This window comes from Tinamus guttatus, unplaced genomic scaffold, assembly GCF_059628265.1.
Source record: "Tinamus guttatus ecotype Peru unplaced genomic scaffold, ASM5962826v1 Tinamus_guttatus_pri_ptg000247l, whole genome shotgun sequence".
NCBI classification, from domain to species: Eukaryota; Metazoa; Chordata; class Aves; order Tinamiformes; family Tinamidae; genus Tinamus; species Tinamus guttatus.
Window position 1 is genome coordinate 4,724,150 of NW_028288781.1, and position 27,999 is coordinate 4,752,148.

Sequence of the window (27,999 nt, forward strand, 5' to 3'; positions counted from 1 at the left end):
ATAGTGCAAATGCAGAAAAACAAAAAAGAGTTAGCTTCAGTTTGCACAAGGAAAACCAATGACCGGAAGTGTTTTAAAAGGTCATGCAATACTCCATTTCCTATTAAGGAAAGGCTTCTTTCCGTCTCTGAAGTTCACTGGTGTGGAGACTTTCCACACTTGTGCCTCTACATGTACCTAAAGACACAATTTAGCAATAGCACTATGTAAGCAAGCATTTGGAGACACACAGATTAGGTTTAAACTGTTCTTATGCTTTTTCTGGGGAAAAAAAAAAAAAAAAGTGTAAGAATAGTTTGGAGTAAGTAATCACAACCAGGAACAAACCACAGAAGTTTGGGTTACGGAATATGCAACATGAGAAGGGTAGAGGGGAATATCATGCTGAAACAATGGCAGATGAAGCCAAAAACACCTTGAAAATTATTATCTGGTAATCTTTCAAATTTTATTTCTGAAAAGAGAATTCTCAGGAAAGGGCTACATTTAATATTTCCTTCTTCCATTGTCAAACCTACACTAGTGTATACAACAGTATGGAGACCTCTAGATACTGGCTCTACACCTTATGGTGGAAACATAACAACATTAAATATGCAGGTTGGATGGTTTATAAAATACAACAATATTGTTATCAATACTGGGTCTGTACTCCAGATGTAGTAAGGAAGAATTTCATCACTGCTCACAAAGGTTGCCTCACTGCTTTATTGTATTTACCAGCTGTTTCTAATCTGTTTTGCAATCAGATTGTAAAGCAGCACTCTTATTTCTTTGTTATACAACACAATCAGGATTTGCTGTTTAAGCAGGCTTGGCAGACTTGCAACACAGATAACAAGATAACACTTTGTAAATTAGCTTCTTGTGGGCCATCAAGTGAATTTTATTCTGGATATATTTAGAAATCTCCTAGCAATTTTAAGCCTTTTTGGTACTTCACTTTGCAATATTAACATTCTTTTTATAAAAATCTGAATATCAATTTTCTACCTGAAGGCAAACCAATTGGGGAAATCCTGTTTAAACATGTGCATATTTCCTCTGCATAGATACTCATGAATGTATGCCGAGTTTCTCTCAATTATTTATACAACATAAATACAATCAGAATTTTTAATTGAAAAATGCTAGCCCTAAACAATTCAAAATACAAAACCAACAATTTCTTTAGCAGTGGATTAAATGGGACCTGCTAGGAACAAGAAAACAATTATTTTAGATTTCTATGTTCCAAAGCAAAAAGATTATGCTAGGGACTGACTTAGTTATTTCTCAAATAGATCAGAAGTAATTATGATGAACTGGAAGGGCTGGACAAATGTCCGCTAAAGTCAATAGGAATCTTTCCCATTACTTCTATAAAGCTTTGATTTAAACCTTTAAATTCATTTGAATAGTACAGTTAATGATAGGCAGAACTCCTATCCCTTGGTTTTAATTTGGATTGACAAATCCTATATGAACCCTATTTTTCACAATAAATTAACTTAACTTAGAGGTCCCTATGTTCATTCAGTAGGTCTTAGAAAACTTGTTTTATGCCACCATCTCATGAGATTAGTGGCATAATCTCCACACACCTCAGAATCTCCTATCAAGGGATATGACCTGATTTACATTTGGCATGTTGGGGAAGTTTTATTCATTGGACTCCACTGTTATGCAAGTTTCTTCTAAGCTAGTTATTTAAATGCGTCCAGAGATGTTTCCAAGCACTGCAACCATCTGGTATGGAAGATATATCCATTTCGTAAACACTCTTACCCTTCCAAACAGCATAAACACTCTTACACTTCCACGGGGGCTGCAGGCACAGTGCCTATTAGGCTGGTCCCTGCAACCCTCTAACCACCCAACTGTGCCATAAATAACTGCAGGAAAGCAGAGGGAAAATATAAGCTGGCCTGAGCTAAAAGCATACAAGGGGCTGCTCTAACACCCTGCACTGACCTGTACTCACTGGAGTACATCTTTACAAACATCTCTAGGCACTGCTTCATTTACTAACACAGGGAAGGGACCACAGCCTGCGAATGCTCAACTTTCCTGCTCATCTCCACAAGGGAAGTGCAGAGATCCTTGCATCATTTAGGGGAGATGGTGGATATGTGTTAAGGAAGATCACAATGAGGCCAGATGTTCTCCATGTCACTCTTCATACTCAACTTTCCCAAAGCCCATGTACCACAAGCTATCTTTCTACAAGGGTATGCCGTAAAGGAAGACACATACCTATTAGAATTACAACAGGTAAGTTAACTGGCTACTTTGAAGCTTCTTTAAGAAAAGCAGAATCGTTTGATATTAAGATTGAAATCTTAAATACTGCTTAAATACTGCTTTCTGTGACTCCTGTTGGTTTGGCAACTGCTGCCATGCACATACCTATATATGGCTGTACATTTGTGTGTGCATGTGTGTGAGTGCACACATATCCTCTCCTTTAGCCCTTACTATATTTCAGTGGCCTTGATGGCTGCTTTCAGAATAAGCACACTTTCTGATGTCTGTTTTAATTCTTTATGTTTTTGAATAAAATAGATATCAAAATAGAATATAAAATATTCTATCTAATTTTATTTTAACCTCCTGGAAGGAAATAGCTCTTACTCATTTCCCCTGGGCTGCTTTTGTTACTCATGTAAATTATCTGAAACTTTGAGATACATGTAAGACCTGTATCATTTCATGCATGGTGGGTGTTAACCATTTAATCCACAACAGAAGACACTCAAGTACTACGATGATGAGGACTGGCAGCACAGCCATCTGTATAAACTAGCACTAAATCTGAAGTTCCTAATTCAGCAGAATTTACACTAACAGCAGAACTACAGTGGCTGGTCCTCAGACCATAAAAGAACACTACTACTTATTCTCTGATATACAGAAAAATATATGCATTTATAACACTGATTCTGATTATCATTTTATTACTTCTAAAAACCCATCCAAAGCACAGGAATAAAAATACAGTGTGAAAAGATTTTGCCTTAACTGAGGTTCTGTCACAAAGCCTGGGCTTACTTGGAAGATACATAATACTGGACTTAATGTAAGAAAAGATATAAAAGTATGACATTGCTTTTTCAAAGTGACAATAAAGTGACATCATGTTTAATAGTTACATAAGGAAATAAGTAGTAACCAAACGAATAAAAGCATTCAAGATCATCTCCCTGAGGGAAGTCAAACTATGCAGTGAATGCGGCTCATTGACTAGTATCATAATCCAACACTCTATGTGACCCTCATTCCCATGTATGTAATCATCTCATTTGGGTAACTAACTCATAAGCAGAGATTTTATTTTATAAACAGAGATTCTCAAAGAAGTAAAAATGTATTTCTGCAAAGAACTGCCACTGAAATCATGTTTGCTCCAAGCCCCGTGTTTCATTTGTGTCTGTAGCAGGCTACTCTGTTATTAGTTTTCTTTTCCTTATTTACTGACAGCCATTAACTACTGACTACTAACACTAATCATCTGCATCCCAATACCATGACTGAAGTCTATGCTGGCAACGCTTCAAATATTTAGCTTTAAAAATTAATAAACATCAGATCTATTTCCAGTCTCTAGGACAGGGACCAGGCTGAAAGTCAAAAACTTTAAATTTAATTGCACAATTTGATTAACCCAGCAAATGAACAATTTGCTTCTCAGGTAAACAACAATCTTTGCAACAAACAGGTCCTTAACACTCATAAGTAACCTCTCCTAAGCATATATACTCAGCTTCCATTAAAAAATAAGAAAAAATTAAACTGTTGAGCGAAAGATGTGAGAAGACCTGGCATAATATATTTACATCCAAAGGATGCATGTATGATCTTTCATAAGAATAATACCTGCTCTTGTCTTAGTCCTTGCACTATTATTTCCCAGTCCTATTAAAATAAATATTTTGACTGCAGATTAAATAAATAGAATTAATATAGATATGACAATTTATATCAGATGAAAGTATCATGTAAATATCAGGCATCATTGTTCCCCTGATCATCCTTGTTGCCACAAGGATGATCAGGGGCCTGGAACATCTGCCCTACGAGGAGAGGCTGAGGGAGCTGGGCCTGTTCAGCCTGGAGAAGAGAAGGCTGAGAGGGAATCTAATCAGCGTCTATAAGTACCTCAAGGGAGGGAGTGAGGAGGATGGGGCTGGCCTCTTTTCACTGGTGGCCACTGACAGAACTAGAGGAAATGGCCGGAAACTGAAACACCAAAAGTTCCACAGGAACTTAAGGAAAATTTTTTTAACAGTGATGGTGACAGAGCACTGGAACAGGCTGCCCAGAGAGGTTGTGGAGTCTCCTTCTCTGGAGATCTTCAAAACCCGCTTGGACGCAGTCCTGTGCCACGTGCTCTAGGTGACCCTGTGTGTGCAGGAGGGTTGGACTAGATGATCTCTAGAGGTCCCTTCCAACCTTAAGCATTCTATGATTCTATGATCATTCATGTGTGTACCCACACCCTAATATTTATATAGGCATACATATACATACCTAAATATATATGTACATATGTATACACACATACACTTCTCTATATATGTATATGGCAGCAGGTGCCTGAGTCATTCAGTTCACAACAAAATTACACTATTATGAAGTAACTGAACAAAAAAAGTGAGCACTTAATTTAAAAGCCATATCTATCTGTTCTTTCTAAAATTAAAAAGAGGGTTTATAATTTTACTTATAATTCCATTAATGTAATTTCACACCATCCCAACTCAACCTCATTGCTGCTACTTTTTCTACTATCACATTTAAGTTTTTACCAGCTGAAAATAAAAAATAAATGGAATACATGCATTGTCTTTTTCTTGGTGGTATCTGAAAGCAAATCCTAGGCTTACTTTCCAAGTTCCTTTATTTTTTCACCTCTCTCTATGGAAATAAAATATTTGCAAAAGACAAATCCTACAGATTAATGGAGCTTTACCCTGGGCAGTGAAAATGCACCTTGCTTTTTTTCCCTCCTTACTTATGTTAATAAGAAGTTTCTCATATGGAAATTTCAAATATTTTAGGAAAAGGAAAATTCCCCTCCTCCTCCGAGCATCTCAAAGCATACTTACCTTGGCACTTGCACTGTTTTTGTAGAAGATTTAAGGATATTTAAGTATTCGACAAGTTTTGCTTAATGCATCATAAAAAGAAGTGTTAAAAAGGCTTAAGGCGATGGGTAGATAACACTAGTGAGTCACACTCCGTATAAGCCTTTGAAGCTATATATAGAAATACTTTAATGCACCTTCCTATAACAGCTTTATTTTTCAGTATCTGAAGGACCTGGTGAAAGGTTGAAATACCCAGTAACTTATGCTATTTTATTCTATTGAGGATCACACAGATAACCTAATTAAGCATTTTTTTCACTCAAAAATGAAAATGACTTGGTCATGATTTTAAAGCAAGTAACATCTCATCTACGGGGAAATTGGGTTTAGCTTAGCTTCAATTCCTGAAATAATATTGGTATAAATAATCAAACAAGCTATTCCTAAGCATCTGAAGGAAATATGAAAATGTGTTACAACCAACACCAATATGTTGAGAGCACATCTCATGGAGTCAATCTTTTATTTAGCTTACCTATTTTTAGCTATCTATTTTTAATCAGATATCTCTATTAAATAGAAAGAAGTCTGGCCAAAATTAATTTAAAAAAAGAAAGAAAGAAAAAAAACAAAAAGGAGACAGAAAGGACACATACTGAATGTTTTAAAGACTTTCTCATTGCCTAAAATGAACAGTAGAACATCATGGAAGCACAGTACACTTGTCACTATTGCTAGGTGTCTGCAAATCAGCTCTTGCAGGATGTTCTACATATACACTGGCGGTTCACTGACAGATAAGAAAAACACACTCAGTGTAATTCCAAAGGTGCCTGTCCTAGGTCCAGTATGTTACATAGTATTTTCACCAAGGATTTGCATTATGGAAAGGAAAGATTGTTCATTAGGAAGTGAATGCTTACTAGGAGTTCTAATGATACCAATCTATAAACAAGAGGGATAACTTCATAATTCAAAACTATTATCAGAATTATACTATTTCCACAGAATGTTTCAATTTATCTGAATCTCTTCTAAGAAAAGAAATTCCACCTGAGTCACACAGTAGACTAGGTGAGCTCAAAGTTGGAATGTTTTCAATCCATAAAGCAGAACTTAAAAAAAATAGACCCTGTTATAAAACATGAAGTACCAAGTATGACTGTCTGAATACTGATATAATGCAGCATCTTCATCTCAGTGACTTACCTTGTTCCTCACTGATGAGGCCCATATTTGCATGTGCTTGTGCCTCTTTCTTCCCACCATCAATTTTTATTAGTTGAGCAGTGTTAAAGCATTGCTCATAAAAGTAATTCCTTAACCATTTGTCCTCAGAATCATTGAAACAGTAGGCCAAGTTCAGCTGGTTATTGTAGACTTCCTCATAGTTCCCTTTAAAACAAAATACAGTGAAAACATCAGATAACCATCAGCTTTCACAAGTTTTATCCAGTAATAACCATATAATGAAAAAACAAGGGCTACTTATATATCCACAAATCAAATACCACCAAATACTCCTCAATTTTCAACCAAACAAATAAGGAGAAAAACTAATCTCCTGAATTAAAACAAAAGTGAAAACTTACTCTATCAAAACAAGTAAATTGCTATCAGTTCCATAAAAAAGTGTATATATATATGTGTGTATATATTTCAACACAGCATGGGAAACCTGGGTAAGAAACTGACTTATCAAAAGAGAGAGGCTAGTATGAGCAAAAAGCATAGCCAGCTACTACTAGAGAAGGGTGCACCTGGGCCACTGACACCTCAAGAGGCACGGACAGCTTTCCAAACAGGTCTATGGTAGCAACTGTGATGATGGGGCTAACCAAAAACTACGTTGTTATTTTCCTGCCATTTTAAACATTTAAAATAAGATTTTAGTGAAAAGGTGTGCAGTTTTCATCTACAATCTTATTTTTGCTACCTTATCATTGTTACAAATTAAAGGCAAACCATAATTTTATATCTTGAAGATGTGAAGAGTTCATCAAGGTACTGCTCTCAGAACAGATGTGGAAAGCAGAAGAAACTCAAGTCCCAAATTTACTTTATGACCTGAAGAACACATTTACTTCCCAGTTTTTATCATTTCATCTTAATGAACAACTATGATTTACTTTGCACAGAAATTAGCCATCCCACAGAGTATCCTTTCATAGACTCTAGATCCCTAAAATTAAAAATAAATGCTGTAGATCCCAAATATAAGTAGCATTACAAAATGCATTATTCACAATTTAAAATTACAGAATGAGAGCTTCTATGGAATTACAGATACTTCTCTCAGAAGAGTACATTAAAAAAAAAATCTCAGGAGATGACTTGAAAGCTCTACTGATTTGCAGTAGAGACCTAAAACTTAAAGGTACTTGACAAGTCTTATCAAACTGCCTCTCCCCAAAGAATTTGAAGTATTTGTTCCCTACAAGATGATGAAGAATTTAAAAGATAATAAAGTATAACATATATTGATACAATTCATAGCTGAATTTATTGCTGGCAAAACTACATGAATTTGCTTCCCAAAACTCTGCTCATGCTGGATTTCAGTGTGAACAGCTAATTAAATTCCACTGTAATTTTTGTTGTTCATTTACTGTGTTTGTGGCTGTTAAATGACCGTATCCAAAGAGCATGTTCTTAAAATATTTTTTGAGGTAGTTGGTAAGAGAGGAGCTAAGATCCGCAATTCTTGCAACAGGTAAAAGAATGACATGTGGACAGAGTTGCTTTGCTTTCAGGAGACCTGTAATTTGTAAGCTTTGCTCAACAAGGAAAGAAGGAGAGAAAAAGAAAGAAAAACCCCTACCCCTCAGTGTACAGAAATCAATTGGGATAAAAAACAAACAAAACAAAAAACCTTATTTCAATAAAGGCAAGATTTAATTCAAAGTCCAGATATTTTCTAACCATTTTCAAACTATGGTGCTATGTCAAAGATTTTCATCCAAGGATGGTGTTCAGTTCCTTTGGTTTCTTTATGACAGGAATTGTTAAGGAAAAGCCAACATCACCAACAAAAGGGAATAGAATTTGCAATCAAGAAATTATCTCCTCTGTAAGTTACCAATGTTGTTTGAAACAAAGGACATTAATTCCTCAAAGCAGTATTCCGTTTGCATGTTCTCGTATCTCTTTAGTTTAAACCAAATCAGAGAGCATTTCCCTCAGCCTCATCTCTTGTATGTTTTGTCTCAAAGTTAAAAATTGTGTTGTTTTACTAGGAAGCAATTGAAATCTCTCATGCTGTCTGTGGCCACAGTTAACTTCAAAATGTCTCAATAAAGCTCTTCAGCACATGGCACAGCACAGGAAGAACTTTATTCTGACATTTGAAAGAATTCAATTACCTCTTCACCCTTTCCACAGTATTCAACTGTGGATTATCTAATATTGTTATTTCTCTGTCATTTTTGATCTGAACTTGGATATTTTGAACAAGGTCATCTAATTTTTCTGTGCTTGAAGTCTCCTGAAGCCAAGCTGAAATATTATTTTCCCATTCTTGAACACTCACTGTTTTTGTCCTGTGATTTGTAAACTTATTATTCTCCTCCTTAAACAACAAGGAAATATTGTTTATCTAACTTTTGCTTTTCTAAGTAATATTTTACTCTCCTATTTATTTTCTTGACAGTTTTTTCACCAATGAAATGGCATTTCATCTTTTCCACCCTTTTAATGATTTCTTAACCAACTGCCATTAAAATATGTAAAACTTATTTGAAAACTGGCCATGTTATATACATTCAGACTTCTAGTATTTTAAATAACACTCCTTCCAAGACATTGGAGTGCCTAACAACAGAAATATCCCAGAATACAAAGCAGAAATACCCCAGAAATACTTCTATATGATCATCTCATCTTTTACATCTAAAGCTTGAAATGTTAGTACTAAAATATCAGCTGAAGTTAAAAGTTTTTCCTTAAGAAAAAAATAACAACATGTAAGCTTGATGTTTGCTTAAGCACAGCATTCTTCATGACTATGAATGCCATGTCTTTTGTTCCTCTTGAGGCTGTGTACTATGCAAAACTTATTTATACATTAGAAATAAGCATATCTCTGCATATAATACTGGAAGGGCTTAGGGGTATGTGTGGGGGAGGCTGTTGTATATCTACACATGTATAAGAGATTCTTGAGGTTCATCCAATATAACAGATATAGACTCATGTTACCTAGGATACCTTTAATGAGCGAATAAAGGCTGATAATTCTTGGATGTGTTTTATCTCATCCCAAGTTAAATATATATTGCTCCACAAGACAGTGCTAATATAAAGCTTATTTCAAAAGTGCAAGGCAGAGGTTCCCATGAAAATTTGAACTACATAAATAATCCCATGAACATAAAGAAAAAGATGAAATATAATTGTAGTGATCACTAATATATTGTAAGATAACAATGCACATTATATCCTCTTTACACCTAAGTGAAAATGAATTTAGATACCAGAGGATACATACAAGTGGTTACTTTAAGACAGTAAGGGGAAAGAGAATTGGATGGTTGTTGGGAGAACATAAGATACAGATTTGTTGCCTTTAAAATCTTTGCTACAAGATATCAAGGCACTAATATTACATAAAGTTATGCAAATGACTTCAGGTAGTGCCCTACAAATCTCAAGAGATGGAACTGACCCGAGGCTGACTACTGTTGCTGCCACAGCTTTGATTGAATGAACTTCAATGTGACCCTCTGCTGCCTATCCTGCCAGTGAATAACAATGAGAAGTGCACAAAGACAACCATTTCTCCCTAATTGTCTTGGACAGTGGCTACCCAGATACACTGGTGTCACAACAAAACAACCCCCAAAAGATAGACTTTTAAAAGCAAGATTGTCTTCTAGATTCAATATCTCTTTGATTTATAAATCTAGAAACTCATAAAGATTATTCTGACAGTGGTAAAGTCAGACCATTAGATTTTGTGAAAGTGAACTTTAACTCCCAGGAGAAGAAAAATACCAGAATAGGTAAACACTCTTGTCTGTAAAATCTCCCATAGGTAGTTCAGTTATTAAAGCATTGACCTCTCTGATTTTTGGGAAGTAAATTTTCTCCTTCTGATACAGAATACATGTAGTGGGGAAAAAGCATTTTTATCAACAACAACAAATCCACATTTATATCCACTACTTATAAAAGAGGAAAGGAAAGCACTGGCATGTGATACTGAATGAGGAAAGAGAAATCTGAGTCACACAAGCAGTTACAAAATAGCTCCTGCAAGACAAATTCTGTTTTCAAACAAGAAGCAGTTAAGAAAGCACATGGCTAAACGTTCAAATGCTGTTCTTCAAATGAGTTTCCCAAAATTACATTAGCTACACAAAATATTGGAAACTTAATTGAGATGTTCTGGAATATTAAAGACCCAGAACTGAGAGAAGACACTGCAAGCATGAACGGCAGGATGGATATCCAAAATGCAGCTAAGGAGACCTTGTTGGCGCAGACAGTGAGGCTTGATACTTTCTGGGTTTGGAGATAACTGAAGATATGAAACAGGACTGAGAACAGGCCTCATAGGCAATTACCAATGGAACATTTTTTTTCATTCTAAAATACCAAACTGAAAGCAAAGTATTTCACAAAGATTTTCTCCATTTCAACCACATTTTGTTCAACTGGAAACCAAATTAAAATATCATACTCTGCTGTATTCCCTATAAGACAGCAACATCCTATGATCCAAAAATATCTGGTGGGTATTTTCTGGTGGATATTCCCCTAACAAATGGGAAAGTTATTTATTGACATGGTAAGTGAGAGGAATGGTATATGAACATATTCCTCAGTTGGTGCATTTATGTCTCGATCACGTGAGTCAGAGTTGGCTCTGCTTAGCCATGTGTAATTCTTTTGTGCTTTCCCGATTGCAACCAAGTCCGTAACAGAAGAAAACGCTCAAATCAAATATTAATACTGAAAATTTACGAGTCTTACTCAGAGCACACAGGCTGCAACAAGAAGAAATCTCTCAGGCAAATTTCTGGTTCCAGTTAGTATAAGACTCAAACATACCAGGGTGGCTGGGAGAATATGATACTCTTGAACGCAAGGTAAACCTAGGTGGGTTACATGGCACTATAATAGAGACCTCGATTGTGATATTAGTTCAGCAAAAAAAAAAAAAAAAAACCCCATACAGATAAAGTTTATGAGAAGCAGAAGGATAATATAAACTAAAGAACACAGAGTCCAGACTAGGAAGAATTTAAAGCATCCTACAACAGTAATAAAATACTGCTAGCTATGCCAAGCAACTGCTATTAACGGGGTATTCATGAACAAAAGCATAAGTTTTGCCACAAGAAAGGACAGGTTTCTTTAGTCTTTTATATCCACTCACTTCAAAAATAAGATGATAAAAAGTATGTATCCAATGCATATACTATAGTCCTAAACACTGGAGTGAGTATATACAATATCAGATAATGGAGGATTTGTAAATCTTAGCAAAATAAGATTTTCCTTAATCATACCAGCTTTTTCTTTTTTTGCCAAAATTTCTTATCTCTCCTGAGAGCTTAGCAAAAAGATGTTTATTTGGTTGTGGTCATGGATCTTCAAAGGCACAGTAAGTTAAGCCACTGAAGTAGAAAAGACCTCCTTATTCAACCTCTCCAGGTAAAATAAATTTCATATGGCAATGAAGTTTAAGTCAAAATAGTGGTAATCTGTACGTAAACACCACTTAAAAGCCACCACAATGGATTATATTTATTCCTCTCATTAAAAGAAAATGTAAAAAGCGCAGCTTATAAATTGTATTCCACGGTTTTATACTTGAGATATCTTCTTACCATAAGTATTAGGTCAGACAGCACCCCTGTCTACAGGTAGAGTCTCTTTCTGATTAGCAGTAACAACCATACCATAAAATTCTCAGTTCACAGGCCCAGATACTATTTTTAGCTTTCCAAGCCACTTTCAACTTGAACTGTGATGGCTAAGGAGCAAATGCAGGTCACCTGCTGCCAAGTCTGCTACAGGGTGGTAAGTTTGAGCTGAAGGGTGAACTATAGTGCTGAAAAATTCTTAAATGTTGTCAACTAAAGTTGTCAGGAGATCATAAGGCAGAGCCCCAAGCGATTTGATTAAAAATCATAGAGTTACTGGATTACTACTGAAAATTAGTATTTAATGAACTGTATAATTCATACATTATCCTCACAGCATTACTTGTTCTAACATCAGCAACATGACTTAGCAATCGCCCCTTCACATAGCAGCTGGTAAAACTGGTAAAAAAAAAGCAAACTCAAACCATACTCTGAGCAGGCAGTTCAGTGAAGATGCACTGCTCGTACCCTTGCCAACTCTGCTGGCACCGTCTCATTATTTTATTTTGTTTTAACTAACCTAACAGGCAGCATAGGGAGACACGCTCTCCCAGAGGCAAGATACAACTCGCGGCTGACTGGCAGCACCTCCCCTCAGTGAGAGAGGAAGGGCTCTGGGAGCCCAGCCCAGCCCAATGCTGGACTCGGGGGACACAAGGTCTCTGCCTTTCACACAAGCTGGATCCGGACAGAGAGCGGCACCCTGACTCTCCGAGGGCACATCTGCCAACTCTACTGTCGAACAAACACCAGTTAGCAGCATGGAAAAAAACCTCGCCTCTCCAAAGGCCTGCGAGGAGGGTAAAACACTCAGGCAGCTTCCTCAGACAGCTGCAGGAAGCAGGCCCATCAAGCCAGGCTGCATGTACTGCTTTTGCAATGTCAAACAATGGCAGAGATGCTTACGGCAGGGCAGTCCAAAGGCAAAACCACTCTCCTGCACACCTCTAAGTTACAGGGGACCTACTGAGGTATTAGTTGCAGCCCAGAAAAATTCAAAGATTCTTCTCAGCATGGCCTGGATAAACTTTATGTCTAGATTTACAGTGAATTAAAGACAGACAGCTTTTGGCTCTCATAATGAGCATAAAATACATGTTTTAAATGAGTGATGGTAAAGCTTTTTTTTATGCTTTGTTAAAACAAAGTTTTCCGTTTCCAAAGTTCAGACAAAAAGTTCAGGTCCTAAACTCACAAGCTTAGTTTTAGATTTCCCTCCTTGTTATATCTGAAATATAACACAAAACAAGACACCTATAATGAAATAGGCTCTGCTACAAAATAAGATTGTAGTAAGAGCTTTATCTGCCTCCATTCCTACAATTATTCCAAAAGAGAAAGATAGAGTAAGTTAGGTTACTATTTATAGTGAAAGCAGATGATAAACATGAGAGTTTAGCAACGGATACTCAGTAGAAGAAAACACAGTAATTTGGAGTTATGTCTTCACTAATATCTAGTAATTCACAGGTGGCAAGTTACATCTATGTGCTGCATTTCATTTGACATGTTCACAATCCTTTTAAAGTCAGTCACAAATCCAAACATAGTTAGCAGGCAGGGTATTTAATAAAATCAGATTTATAAAACTATTACTGCATGAAACAACATTTCACCTATTAAATTTTTCTACTCCAAATCAATAGAGAAAGAATGATAATAAATAATGAAACTATAAGACAATAATTGAGATGTTACCAGAACTATAAATATATCAAGCATTTCCAATGATATCATAATGCACTCTGGATATTTCCCCCCTTTTACTTCACAGACCCTCTCCCGGTATCTGCAGCTCCTCATCATTTATCCTATAAATACAGCTTAGCTGACTAAGGCTGAAATGCGCTAGGATGCAGTAATGCTTCCAGTTCATACATGAAACAATTTGGAAGCTTCCCCGAGGCACTGGCGGCTGTGGCTCCCGCTGCTGGGCTACCCACAGCCCCCGCATTTACCTGCTCGCTGCGCGGCCTCGGCCCTGGTCAGGAAGTGGTAAAGCTGATCCAGCTTATCAGGCTGCTCCTCCAGGGACGGCTGCTGCCATATGGCTGACCCAGGCCCTGCAGCCTCCCTCAAGGCATTCCACTTCTGTATCAGAGCGAAGAGCTCCGAGAAGGACTTGTGATAACCCTGTCGCAGCATGTCTATGCAGATGTTCTTCTTGTATGAATTCCTGCAACTGGGAATAAGAAAGGGGGATTTCAATCCTTTCAGCCTGTATTCTGTTCTCCACCTTACTAAATAAGTACAGATACTAAAACAGTTTTCAAGAAGAGACCTCTGCAGCTCACCAGTGGAGAAGGGATATTTTCTCCTCTACTCAAAAAACGTTCTGTTAATATATGATTAAGGAGGTCCCACCCTAGGGAAGTAAATATAGCAACAGTGAGTCAATACCCAAATACATATTGCAAACGTTAAAACAACACCGGTATCATTCAGCTGGTACTGGCCAAAGAGGCTGAGCGACTGGGGAGGTGGAGGGAAACAGGGAAGAGATGTTAACATTAGTTTATGGAAACACAATAAACTCTTAGTTTGCTTTAAAACAGTGTACAGGGAAAAATGAAGCACATTCTGCATGCCAAACAATGTATATGTTAAGTAGTTTTGCTGGAGGTTATGATGGCTTGGTTTAAAACGTCAAACAAATGCTATGCCAGAAACACAATCATTACATATTATTTTGCTTCTGTTTAGCATATAACTTCAGCTGGGATTGGTATCCTGATACAGAAGTTTGATGATTCTCCCCCATTTTAAAATCCAATCATATTTCCATAGAGCTACAATGATAAATTTTTATCAAAGTTCATAAACACTGATGAGATATACATATCAAAAAGATGCATGATTAAATATTTTCAAGAGGTAATTGATCTTTTGAGGCAGTATTTCCGGAAATAATCCAAATATTTCTTCCACGTGGCATGAAGAAATCACTGCATCCCATCCTGGAACAAGCTATGAGCCCAGTGGGACTGCTTGCAACGCACATATGTAAAGGTTTGCAGAATTGGGAAACAATCTAGAAGCTGTATTTTTGGATTTAAATGTATTTAACTGCAAATTCTCGAGTCTTTAAAAGAAAAACAATTTTGAAAACTGAGATTTGCAGCGCATATAATAAATTCAGATGAGCCTCATTCTAAGCAATAGACTAATCTCTAATGAGACTAATGTTTCTAGCTTAAGAAGAGCTACTGCAATTCTTTAACATGGAAACGGTGTAAACGTCTTAGCTAAATGTCCACGGAATAACCAATAATATGAGATTTAATATGTGAATAAGCCATGCTGTTTATTTCACATTTCATGCCATTAAAACAAAATCTATTAATTATTACACAGACGCAGATGAATGCTGCACATGTATTTTTCTTACATTTCAATTGCAGAACTGAACAGAAAAATATTACACAATTCTAAAAGATACATGACATGATTTGGGCTAGACAGCATGGAATTTTTTTTTAGAATATAAATACGTGTTTGTCAAGATTGAAAAACACATATTATACATGCACACAAGGGAAAATGTATAAGCATTTTGTATCAGCAAACATTTGCAACATTTCTTTTCTAAAAGTAAATGAGAAATACATTCAAACATTTAAGATTTAATTTGTCACAATATGCTATAATTGGAATATATCGAATTCACGATATACAGCTTCGAAACACTGTGCAGATATTACGTTAAGCTAGTGCAGTGTACTGCAGTGTATTCTCCACTCCTTTTTTTATATTTCTATTCAACTAAAGGGAAGTTAACGAATAAAGGTGAAAAATTCTACCGTCTTACACAGACCTAAGACTGAAATCTACAGGAAGATAACTCAAAGCAGTGGAATCACAGTCTGTATAGTTTACATACACATTTATTTATTCATATAATGCAATATATATATTTACATGTGTGTGTACATGTATTAGAGGAGCAGATATATTAGAAAAAAAGTATGTTAAAACATCATAAAATTACTTATCAAAGTATCATTTAGTTAAACTTTGACGTTGAATACTAGCTGAGAATTAATTTTTATATAAACAGAAAAACCTGTGTCCATGTAACGTATTTGCTGCAGTTCAGTGTATTTTAGCACATTTTCCCCATAAACAGCACAAATTGACATAATTATGTCAATTATTTACATATGCAGACATTTACATGCAGGAAAATCAGTCAGCTTTTAAAAAGTATTTCATCTTTTTTTTTTTTAAAAAAAGCCAATGTCAATTATCAAAGAAACTGAAGTAATACTGAAATAAGCATATCGCACGGGTCACATCTTTTTCTTAGGCAAGCATAACTGCATTTATAAAAGGTAAATAACTGTGTCTGCTGTAGATATTCATATCTACAAGTAAGTATACATGGTAAGTATAAAGAATAAAGATAAAAAGCTATCTTACCAAGTTTTATCTAAAAACAGAAAAATACTTGAAGAGTAAAATAATACACTTGTATTCTTAAGTTACAGTTATATATAAGCTGTCAGTGACTGATCATACATGAAGGATAAAATAGGGATAGGCTTCAATGATATTACAGGGATGAATGATTATTGGCGTTGCCCATGCGCTCCACATTGCAACAAATTCTGAAATTGCTTCAATTATCAAAGTGCTTCTGGCTGAAACCGGTAGCAATATTTTTCCAACAACAATGTTTTTGGAAAGAGGTGCACTGGGTGACAGAAGTAAACTTTTCATTGTATCTTCAAACAAGCTGTAACTGCTCCGAGCAAGTGCTTGTCTTTGCATATTGTGTCTTTATAATACCATGCAATATGTAAATGGAGAGCTGAAATGGAATGACTTATGTTTTATATAAGTGAAGATTATTTTATTCCTAATATCAATATCAAAAACTGATACCTAATTAAATGCACATATTTTATAAAAACCATTAACTTTCACTCGATGCTTCTACTGCCTTTTGAACCTTACCACACAACAGAGTAATTGAGACATATCGTTAAGCCGGTGTGTTTGTTTTTCTACACTATGTCCACGCCAATTTGAGGTTTCCTTTAAGCAACCCGGTTGCTCGAAGGCAGCAAAGGGGCGCGGAGCGGCCGCGTGCTCGCGGAGGGCGGCCCCGTCGCGGAGGTTGCGCGGTCTCTGGGGGCATCTCCTGGCGACGCGCAGAACTGCAGCGCGCGCGGCCGCGGGCAGGCGCCGAGCCGGGGCTCCCCCGGCGCCCGGACACAGCGCGGGGCTCCCCGCCTGCCGCGCGGGCCGAAGGGATCCCAGAAACGCTTTTGAAAAAGAATTATTTGTTTAGTGAAACGCGGGACATAGATATACATTTAACACTACGCTTAAAACAAAGGGACTGATTCATCTGCTCCTACTTTAATCAACGGATTTAAGGGTTTTTGTTGTTGTTTTTGTTTGTTTGTTTTTTAATCCGTTAATTTCAACATCTGAGGGATATAATTAACACCAACATAGGTGATGCTGCGAGTTATCTGTTCATCTGACTACACACTCACCCCGCGCCTGCTTGACCTAACCAGACGTTTGTGCACACAGGGTGCCTGAAGGAGTGACCACGCCGTCGGCATAGCAGCCAGGACGTCAGAGCACAAGGGGCACTAAAATTCTGCTTGAGTGTGAGAAAGAAATCAGAACATTTTTTCAGTACAAAATAAACAATCACCAAAAGCTGAAGCTATCATTTTAGTGGCAGCATAGAGATGATTTTCATGTAGGTTTTAGCAGCCAGAGAACATGGATCTGGAAGCTCGAGAAAGCACTGCTGCTGTTAACATAGCAGGTACTTCAAATACACCTGGATATTGCTACAGGCATTTTACTTTACTTACACTATACAGCTACTTGTATAATTTTCTTACACATATTTCTTTCATTATTATTATTATTCTAACAACACCTCCAGTCATACTGAGGAATCTGCCTCAGCACAGAAATGTGATTCGAATCCTTCTTCACCAGTATAAAGATGATAAATATTGATCTCTGCATTGTATTATGCAGAATCTTAAGCAAAACCTGGTGATCAGGGCAGTACTGTCCCATCTTCCTTTTAACTTCAAATCCCATGCAACGAGGCTACCCTTGCATTCTACCTTTTACTTTGAAAGGGAGGAAACAAATAAATAAAGCTAAAAGACTTGCACTGCTATTTAGAATAATCAAAATATTCAATATATTATAACAGAACTACTTGTCATGAGCTTAATACAGGCAAAAATCAATGAGTGTATGTTGGAAAAATAAGGCTGTCATTTTCAGCTGAGACTATTTTTACCATACCAGGGTTCCTACTGTTAGACTTTCTAAGATTTAGTTAAGTACTACAGGTTAATGCCAGCTGCTGATTTTTCTACAAGTACATGCAACAATCTCATTTGTAAGGCTTAAAATGGCATGGGCTAAGCAGTGATACAATACAAAATACTGCAGTGTACTTGCAGTGTGAAATAATTACTATTTCATTCCTTTGGGCTTTCCTTTCATTGTTTGCAGGTAAATTGCTGGAAATGAATTATCAAAAATTAGGAAAAAAAAAATTGCCTGTATATTTCCTGTTTACAAAACTACAAGAAAATGAAAATTTTAAACGTAGCCTACATGTAGTAAACTACTTTGCACTTAACCTATGTGAAAACAGACACAGTATAAACAAGGAGACACCAGAACTGCCTCACTAAAATTTGAGTATCTATCTGTATTAAGCAAAAACAAACATACAACACAGAACATTGCAAAGCCAGGCATGCTATAAGGGTTAAAACTTTCAGAGTGCTTCTTCTGAGAATCAAAAGAGGAAAATTATTATTTAGTTATAGCTGGACCTTCCAAACAAATGATTTTGTAACACTTTTAATGACTAACATTAAAATAAAGTTTACATTTTTGCAGGGCATTGCTGAACATGAAAAGCACTTAACACTTTTTTTTTTTTAAACTTAGCTGCAAGGTAAGTATGTAACCATAAAGTAGGACTATTATAGCAATATACAGTCTAATTGCCTAAAGACGTATGGATTTATATATGAAAGCTGAAAGATTTCATCTCTTGGACGTTCAGAGATGCAGTGAGGTTACAGTGCTATAAAAACATGTACTTGCACTATTGCAATCCACACCATCACGTGTAAGGCTACAAACAACCAAAATTAGGGGCACACCTAATTTAAAAACATGTCTGAGTAGTCTAAGTATCCAAGCTCAGTGAATAAACATATATACTTTTGCTTAAGTAGTCTGGAGAGTCAAGCCCTCACCAGGCCAGCGTACTCAGCATATTTTCATCACATACTGCAACTGATACAAAGCTACTTAATTTATTCAGGCCACTGTCCCCTTTAATCCTAGTTTAACGACTCTCTGCTTAAATGCTTTTCTTTTAATAAAATATTTACTGGATAGTAATATATTAAATTGTAGAATATAGTAATCTCATTAAATGAAAGATGTGAAAGTACGGTAAACTCTATTAAGTAGTAATAGCTTACACATCAAATTTTTTTTGTTTCTAAAACTGAGAATTAAGTGATCGGGGGAGAGTGCCTGTGTACTGATTGCAAAATATAAACCTGCAGTGCCTAATCTCCCAATACGAAAAGCATACATTTCCTTCAATGAAACCCCTAAATGTTATAAAAAGAATTCCATACCCTAAGTGATAAAGAAAAAATATTGAAGTTGTACACATAATTAGAAGAACATCTCCCTGGAATTACTTTAGTAAAAATGTAGATAATTGTAAGTATGAGACTGTTTATGAATCTATCTATTCAAAACTATTGATGGAAAGCTGAAAATAAAGTGCATCAGAAAATATACAGGCAGTTTATAGAATATACTTTATCAATATATAGGTACAAAAACTGTGAGCATAAGTAATCACAGTGTACAACTGTAGTCAAAAAACACAATTACCTAAATCATGTAATCAAAAGCAGATGCATAACCTGTCAGTAAGATCCTGCACCGAACACGTATTTCGGTCTCTCTTCCGTTTGTTCAAAGCTACACTGCCACCTCAGTACTACATAAAATGAAAAATTAATCAATTATAAACATCAAAGGATGACACTTAAAGTGAATGTAAGTATTGGAATAATTAAGAATATTCATTAATATAGAATTTTTTTCAGACTATCATTTTCAAAAGCAAAGTATTTCTTAACTTTTCCCCTTGATTTCAGAGCTGATCTAGTGGACTAAGAGCCAGGAACTTCACAGCTTGGAACCCTTTTCCTATGCCTTGCGCAATATTGGACAAGTTTTAAAACTTCTCAGCATGTTCCAATGTGTAAAATTATATTAGAAAATAATAACGATAGTTTTGTCTTACTGTGTCTTCTCAAGCTGAAGCTACGGATTAGCACAAAGCACTGTACAAGGCTATGCCTTTATTATCATGCTATTGCTAGGAACAATTCCGACAGTGGTTTTGCATTTGTTTATGTTATCAGATTCAAGTTCCCACTAAAACTTACTCAATAATCTAACGACAAACACTCCACACAGAGATTAATTTAACAGATTAAAGAGAAGAAAAGAGATTTTGCACAGTTCCAAAGCATTCGCTGTGAGAAGTACAAGGAAGTCATCATTATAGCACGGCAAATGAGACTGCCTTTCTCGATTTCAGACTTGTTCTGTGTGTTGCAGATGCTTCACCTCTGCGGTCTCTTTTAGAAAGAGCAGTCAGTTGTGTACAGCCTGTGCATTATCATCAGTATTAAATATTGTTGAACTATAAAGAAAGCACTCAAAAACTGTAAGACCAAACTTAGTAAAAACAACAAGTTACATAAAAAAGAAAAACTTCAGCTCACTGTGTTCTTCTTTATTAAAGTATGTCATGTATTTTATCTTTGCAAGAGTTTGATGAGTTTTTGCAAGTAAAATTCTGTTTCCTCTATACTTGCTAATAGTCATGAGAATCTGTAGTTTGCACCTTCCCATTAAAAATGTATTGTATTTTTTGAAATTATTCACCCCGCCTTTTATCCAGATCATGTCTTTGAAAGGAGGAAGTAGATAATAAATAGAATAATTCATGATTTCCCATTAAATATGAAACTTTCTTTTGCAGAGTTTAGAAAATGAAGTTCTACATAATGTACAGAAGTTGATTAGAACTTTTTTTAACCTTTTCAAGAAAAACCTTTCACATTACACAAATGCACAGAGAAGTTTCTTCGGGAAAGGCAAACCATTCACTTCCCACACAGTTCTGTTCTTTAGATCACTGCCTAATCCTACTAAATCATATGTTTACCATGCCTGAAATTCACACAGATTATTCATTTGACCAAAAATATGTGCCTCTAAGTACTAAAGTCCCTTTCTGAAAGTTTTTTTTTTTTTTTTTTTAATGAATCCTGATCATGACAAGCTAGATTTTTAGGAATTATTCAGATGGAAAAAATACATATTTAAATAATATTGTAAAAGCAATAGCAAAGAAATTTAAAATTTATCAATCTGTTCAATAAGTAACTTGTGCTATTTCCCTCTACACAAGTATCACATCAGCTGGGAGTTTGGGACAGAGAGCCTTAATTTAATATTTCTTTTATTATGAAAGGATACTTTTTTGGATTTGATTTTCCTTTCTCCATATTTTTTGATATTAAAAACTGAAAAAGTATCTTTGTAAAATGTAAATGAGTTGACACAAATTTCTACCAGTTCTAAACCATGGTAATGTAACGAAAGAGGGTCATAAGGTGTTCATGCTATAGATCACATCCAAAGACCGACATCAGCAAGAAAAGAAAGAACAGCAAAATCTTTGTAGGACCCGAATATGGAAGCCAGGAAGCTGCCAACTTTGTGCTCTCTTTTTTCTTCTTTTTTTGAATATGTCCTTCTTTTGCTCCCTGGAGCTCTCCTATCTCTCTCCATTGTGCATAGAAGTGGAAGCAGCCTGAATCTGTGTATCACTAGAGCCAAGTTCTGTGCCATCAAGGGCTGAAATACCACAAGAAAGCAGAACACTCCCTACACCTCAGCTGCTCTGGATCTCAAACCGCCTTGTGCAAGCATTCTTGTAATAGCAGTTGTGTCTCCTTCTTCTTTGCCTTAACCCCACACAAACAACATAATTTTCCCAGCCCTTATCCTCAGTGGCACCCCTACCCTTTGGGATCTTCACTTTATATAGATCTACCTCCTAATGAATTTTGCGGGGGATGCCCCACATGCAAATGGTCAAAACCCATCTTACAACACAAATTCCCAAACCTAAATGGATATTATTATACGTGTCCAAAGTGGTAAGCCTCCTGTGAAGATCTCAGGTAAAGAAAGCTTACCAGTATAGTAAGTTTGCCGATGAACTGAAAGCCCCAACCTATTTGTTGAGGAAAAGATGCCACAGATCATCTATGAAGTTACATTGATTGATTTTATAGAGGTCATGAAAATCATGAAGTTCAAGTTTAATTCTTTCAAAAGCTCATAATATAGGGGTCACGTTTACTACTTTCCTTCCTTTCAAATTATCATAAAGGTATTTCCTAAAATACGAAGGTGCTGAGGAATGATTCCAAAATTTGAAGGTCCCACCCAGCCTTCTGGAGAATTCCAACATCACAATTCACTGGGAAAAGCAAAGCAGAATGTCTATTACCTTTACCTCTTTGAGTCCCTACTTCTTAGAAATAAACCCTAGAATTTGAAGGATGCTGTTTTCTACAGATGGCCACACTCTGGTCAGACAAAAAAGCTGCAGAACATAGAAATCCTTTCACCTTCCTAAATAAAATGCTGCAGAAACTTGTGAGGGGAGCTGAGACCCACCTTTGCACATGCTGCAAAGTAGTTTAATAACTGATCTTGCTGGCATTATTTGAGCTGGCAGACATTGCTCTGGGGGCACGCTGGAGACTGAAAGTTTTTGCCTCTTTGTGTCCAAGACAACCTTTAAATGCACCAGTCTTCTTGTAAATTCTAAGCAGAACAAGCCCCAAATCTCAAAAACATCTGATTATATATATATATATATATATATATATATATATATACACACACACACACACACAAAATGATGATGATGTCTCCTGCCCAGACAACTCTGATCAGGGCATGTCTTTACTGTCCAATTTATCACCAAAAAGCTTTCCATAACACACTGACCCACCTCCTCACAAGAGGGATAACACAGATACAGTGTGAGAGAAACAGATATTTTAAAAGTATTATTCACCTTATTTTAAAGTAGTTGTTTCTGCATATGCATCTCAGTCATACTTTCTTTATATATTATTTAGATGTCAAGATTACATAACTACAAGTGACTACAGAGAGAGGACACTAGGACGATTCTAAGTCCCTTCTTTGATTCACAGGAATACACCTAGTAAGATCAGCAATGAAATATTTTTACATTGCTACTAACTGAAACTGTTCTCATGAGAAAGACTTCCAAGTCTCTCTTTCTAGTCTTTAGGTCTTCTTTGCATGGTTTTGGGTGTATTGAGGAGAACTTTTGCTTGATCATTCTGACCTTGACAAAAGAAGTTTAGGAAGCAAGAATGACATTATTCAGCTCTGGTAATTAAGAATTCTAAGTGGTACCCTAAATAACATTCTAGACTCCAATCTCATGTGAAGATTCAGTTCTTCAATCAAGCTTTTAATGAAAACTACCTTACTTCACACTTCATCACAAACTTTGTGACTCTGAGATCAGCTATAAGGGTAATTTTCAATTTTCACTGTATCTGATTTTGAGCCATTAATAATTTGATGAATCAGATAGACCAAGAACAGAAACCATAATGGAAAACAAACTGAAAGCCAGTGAAGTCAACCAACTTCCCTGCAAGCTTATACAAGCCTAATTCTGTGGCAAGAATGCTGTCACATTCTGCATTAACAGGAATTGCTTCCACTTGCAACTTTGTGTTCCACACTTTCAATTTCAAGTTGCAGTCTTAGAGAAGGAAAAAAAAATCCAGGATAAATGAAGGGAAGAAAAAACGGACAAAAACAAAAAAAGCAACATCGAGTTTCAATATAAAGTAGTATCTTTCTCTAGTAATTGTCTTCCTCTTCTACCATATCTGACTAGGTCAAAAATTTTTATATAGAAATATCTGCTAAAAATCTCTCTGCATTTTCCAGATAGGGGATATTATAACTCAAATCCACTTAAAGGCATTATTCTCATTTGCTTAAATTTGGAACAGGATACAATACTTAGAATGATAACCGCAACATTTCCATCTTAATTTTTCATAATATTTTTTAGCAAATTATTTTAGGAAATAATTTTAAAGAACACTGCAGTTTCCATAAACATGCTACTAACCATAAGATTCTTTAAAAAACATAGTACAATAATATCTCCCTAATACATACTGAAAAAACAAAGGGTGTTCAATTTTAAGCAGGAGTATTACTATGAGAATTTTTCTTGACAAAATAATGAATTAACGCAATGATTAAATTAATCTCCATATGAGCAAACTGCTTGAAAATGTTTTCCTTTTTAAATGGCACCACAATCAATCTAATCCTAGTAGCTACATTATTGGTACACTAGTCAACTTTTCAACCCAGAAATTCCCCAGATCCCTCCCATCAGCATGATGTACCAATTAGAGTACAGAGGATGTAGGACTCATGACACCAGATTTGAGAACCATGCATCAGTACATTCTAACACCAATGAATATATACCTAAAAATATTGTACCACTTACCTGCATGTGCGTAACTGCTGTCAGCAGCAATGGGAATGAATATTATTTACTTTAGTTCAAAAAAGTAAACTTCTATTAAAAATATTGATAACCTGATTTGTTGACTCAATTCTACAACATTATCACACTTTTAAAACTGTTTGCTTTCTACTCCAATTTCAAAACATTTCAAAACAATTATTTGTCCTGAGGGAAAGAAACCTTGATCGTACATTATTTAAAATTTGTGCAAAATTTATATAGAGAACAAGTTATTTTTGCACCACAAGAGAAATATTGCATTCTCTTATACAAAAAGGCAATAATCTACTTTGGGGAAGGAAAAATTATTTTAAAAACACACAGCAGATTGTAAACCATTTCTCTTACTTTTTAATAAAAATCATCTATTGCATGCTGAGCCATTCAAAGCATAACATTGATTTCAGTGAGATCATTTACAGATATATATTAGTCTTATTTTATAAATTAGTTTAAAATTACATTTGATGCATATAGGGTTTTGCATAGCTATATTAGCCTAATACTAACACAACTGTGTAGCTGCTAGTTTGTTATCATTTTTTGCTACAGAAATTTTGCACCTCCAGAGTTATTATTAACAAACATTCAAAGAATAATTAATTACACAGAACATACATATAACCTTTTAAAAGATGTACTTAAAACATCTGATAAACCAGAACACATATGGTATTTCAGTTTTAATTTCTAAAAAGGCTTGGATAACTTTTAAAATATTATGAAATAATATAGTATTTTGAAAATATTATGAAACATGAAGAAAACTGTTACAATGAAACCCCTCTTTGTCTATATACTGTAGATCAGACAATAAAATTCCCTCTTCATTGCAGATTTCTGTGCTATTTTCCCCTTTACCATCAAACTCTGAAAGAGTGTGGAGTTTGAAGAAAACGAAAATCTTACCAGGGTGTTTTTTCTTTTTCCTAATTAAAAATATACAGTAAAAGGTTGACCTGGTCAAAACAGAGCAGTAAAACGTACCTGGAAGCTCTAAGGCTTTCCTAAAATGGCAGTGACTTCCTGTACAATTACAGAGAAAACACATCTGTCCCTGGCATGGTGAGTACACTGTGAAGATCCACTGGGGCTAAGACAGAAAGAGTTTTTCTTCACTGGTAAGGAAAGTCAACTTGCAACGACTGTAGGCTGCTGGCTCCTGTGGTGCTGTATGGCTGGGACAGAACACGGGTAACCATGAAGGAATGCATGATTCCTGCGCCTGCTCACAACGTGAGCTTGCTCACTGCTGTGGTTTAGTGCTCCTCCCCACTTTGCAGGGAAATGTCGCTACCCCTACTGCGCCCAGGACCCTTTGACAAAAAAATGTGCTGGGGACAGATCTATTGCTCACATCATTCCAGTTCATGGAGACTGACGGAGGTGACAACCCAGTTTCAGCTGCCCTCCCTGTAACCGGGGTCCTCTGAAGCAGCTATTGCAGCCAGCATGATTAGCGTGACAACACCATGAGCACGGCTAAGGGTGCCACCAGAGCCAGACCCTGGCCCATTGGCAATGCAGTGCTTCCCGCCTCTCCTCCGACTCACTTTCCCCCCTGCTCTAAGGCTGCTCTCTCCCACACACTGTGGCCACCAAGACAATCTCTCAAAGAGAAACACTGAACAAAATCCATTTGGCAATCTCCAGGAAGACATATAGAGAGAGTCCTATGCAGGCCAATCGTGAAGCAATCCTTAGTTAGGAACCACTGAACCAATCTTTAGTTCACCACCTAACCCTAATTCAACCTAACCCTAATTCAAATAAGAGAAGTGGGCCACAAGTTAGACAGATTGCTCTGATAGGCCATCAGACCAGATACATTACAAGCCTTGTGCTGACAGCCTAAATTCGCGTTATCTTTATCACTTTACCATTGTGAAAATAAAGATAAATCAGATGTATTCCGGTAAAAGAAAGTCGGTCTGCTGGCTGAGTGTTATAGGTTAGGGTTTTAGGATACTATACAAGTAACAGCTTGTATATGGTATTTCTATAGTAATTCCTATGTTACTTGTATGCAACTTGTATAGTAATGTGTATGTTACTATATGAGTAACAACTTAAATTAGAGAATTTTCTATAATTCAGTTAGAGACTGTTTCACAAATGGTTTGAATGTAGACTCTTAGTTTAAGGAAGGTGAAAAGGAAGCATGTTGTGCAAGAGACCGGCTAGTTGAATTCCTGCCTGATTGACAGGAAGTTTTTATGCTGCAAGGGTGATGTTGCAATATTAATTGTTAATGTGCCTAGAGCCCTTGTATATGCATCTTTTTATTATTTAAATATTGAAATAAATAAACCATCTCACTTAAGCTACCAGCAATTCAGATTTGTTAGATTCTTTCATTAATTTTGATGGTGCTGAACCAAGATCTGTTAAAAGAGTACGGGAAAATAAGTCAGTCGGTAGTCTCTTGTAACTTCCCAATGTAAATACCTTAGTTGTAAGAAATCAAAAGTTATCTAGATTGCTTTCACTCATTGAGTTTTTAAATAACTAATGGTGTACTAAACTTCCCTGCAGAAGTCAGCATTTGGGCTTGGCTAAATAATAATTCAAGATTACAAGAACATGCATTTTTGTACACTAAGCTTCAACCCCAGAGGAGATATACTAGAGACTCAAAAAAAAAAAAAAAAAAAAAGAGAGAGAGAGAAAAAGCAAAAAATAAAAAGCACAATTTCAAAAACAATTACTGATATAGTCTTAACAATAATGTTACAAACGTGATATAATATGTTGGTAAATAAAATAATTAATAAAACCAAGGAGTTAAACGCTTTGATATATTTAAGATCAGGAGAAATGAACCATCATTATTTAATATCGACTTTAATTTTTAAATGCAAAATTCCACTAAAAAGGGTAGGGCCTCGGGAACTTTAAATTTAAATGATTACGATGACTAGAAACAAAGGAAACAATAAACTTAGTGGATGTTAAAATGCCTCAAAAAAGCCAACTTACGCAGCAGCTTCTTGTTTTGACAGCCCTTTGATATTCTTCGCCAAATAATCATCTATGCCATCTTTGTCTTTGATCAAATGAACCCTAAATTTAAATGAAAAAAATTAAAAGAAACACTGTGAGGTGCTGATATAGACTTCTGCAGCATGTATAATATATTAACATTGCCAAGTAGAGTTAAACACTGAAATATTGACAAAGTAATGTATCAGACAGATTCTGTAAACACATACAAGTTTTTTTTTTTAATTTTTTGGTCTGTAGCTATTTTAAATTTTTATTTTTGCAAGAAAGCAGAGTTGATATCAGCTTTTAAAGACCTGATTATCCAAGAATTCTACCCAAACTGCAGGAA

General features: G+C 35.9%; 1 protein-coding gene across 1 annotated transcript in view; it reads right to left on the reverse strand.

The window, feature by feature from the left end:
• The window catches only part of TTC29 (tetratricopeptide repeat domain 29), a 70,430-nt gene that overhangs the window by 37,102 nt on the left and 5,329 nt on the right, over positions 1-27,999 (reverse strand). The window contains exons 3-5 of the mRNA XM_088526620.1: positions 27,645-27,728; positions 13,900-14,123; positions 6,279-6,464 (exon numbers count right to left, since the gene is read on the reverse strand). Coding sequence (XP_088382746.1) covers positions 6,279-6,464; positions 13,900-14,123; positions 27,645-27,728 — 494 coding nt within the window. The remainder of the gene's footprint in view (positions 1-6,278; positions 6,465-13,899; positions 14,124-27,644; positions 27,729-27,999) is intronic.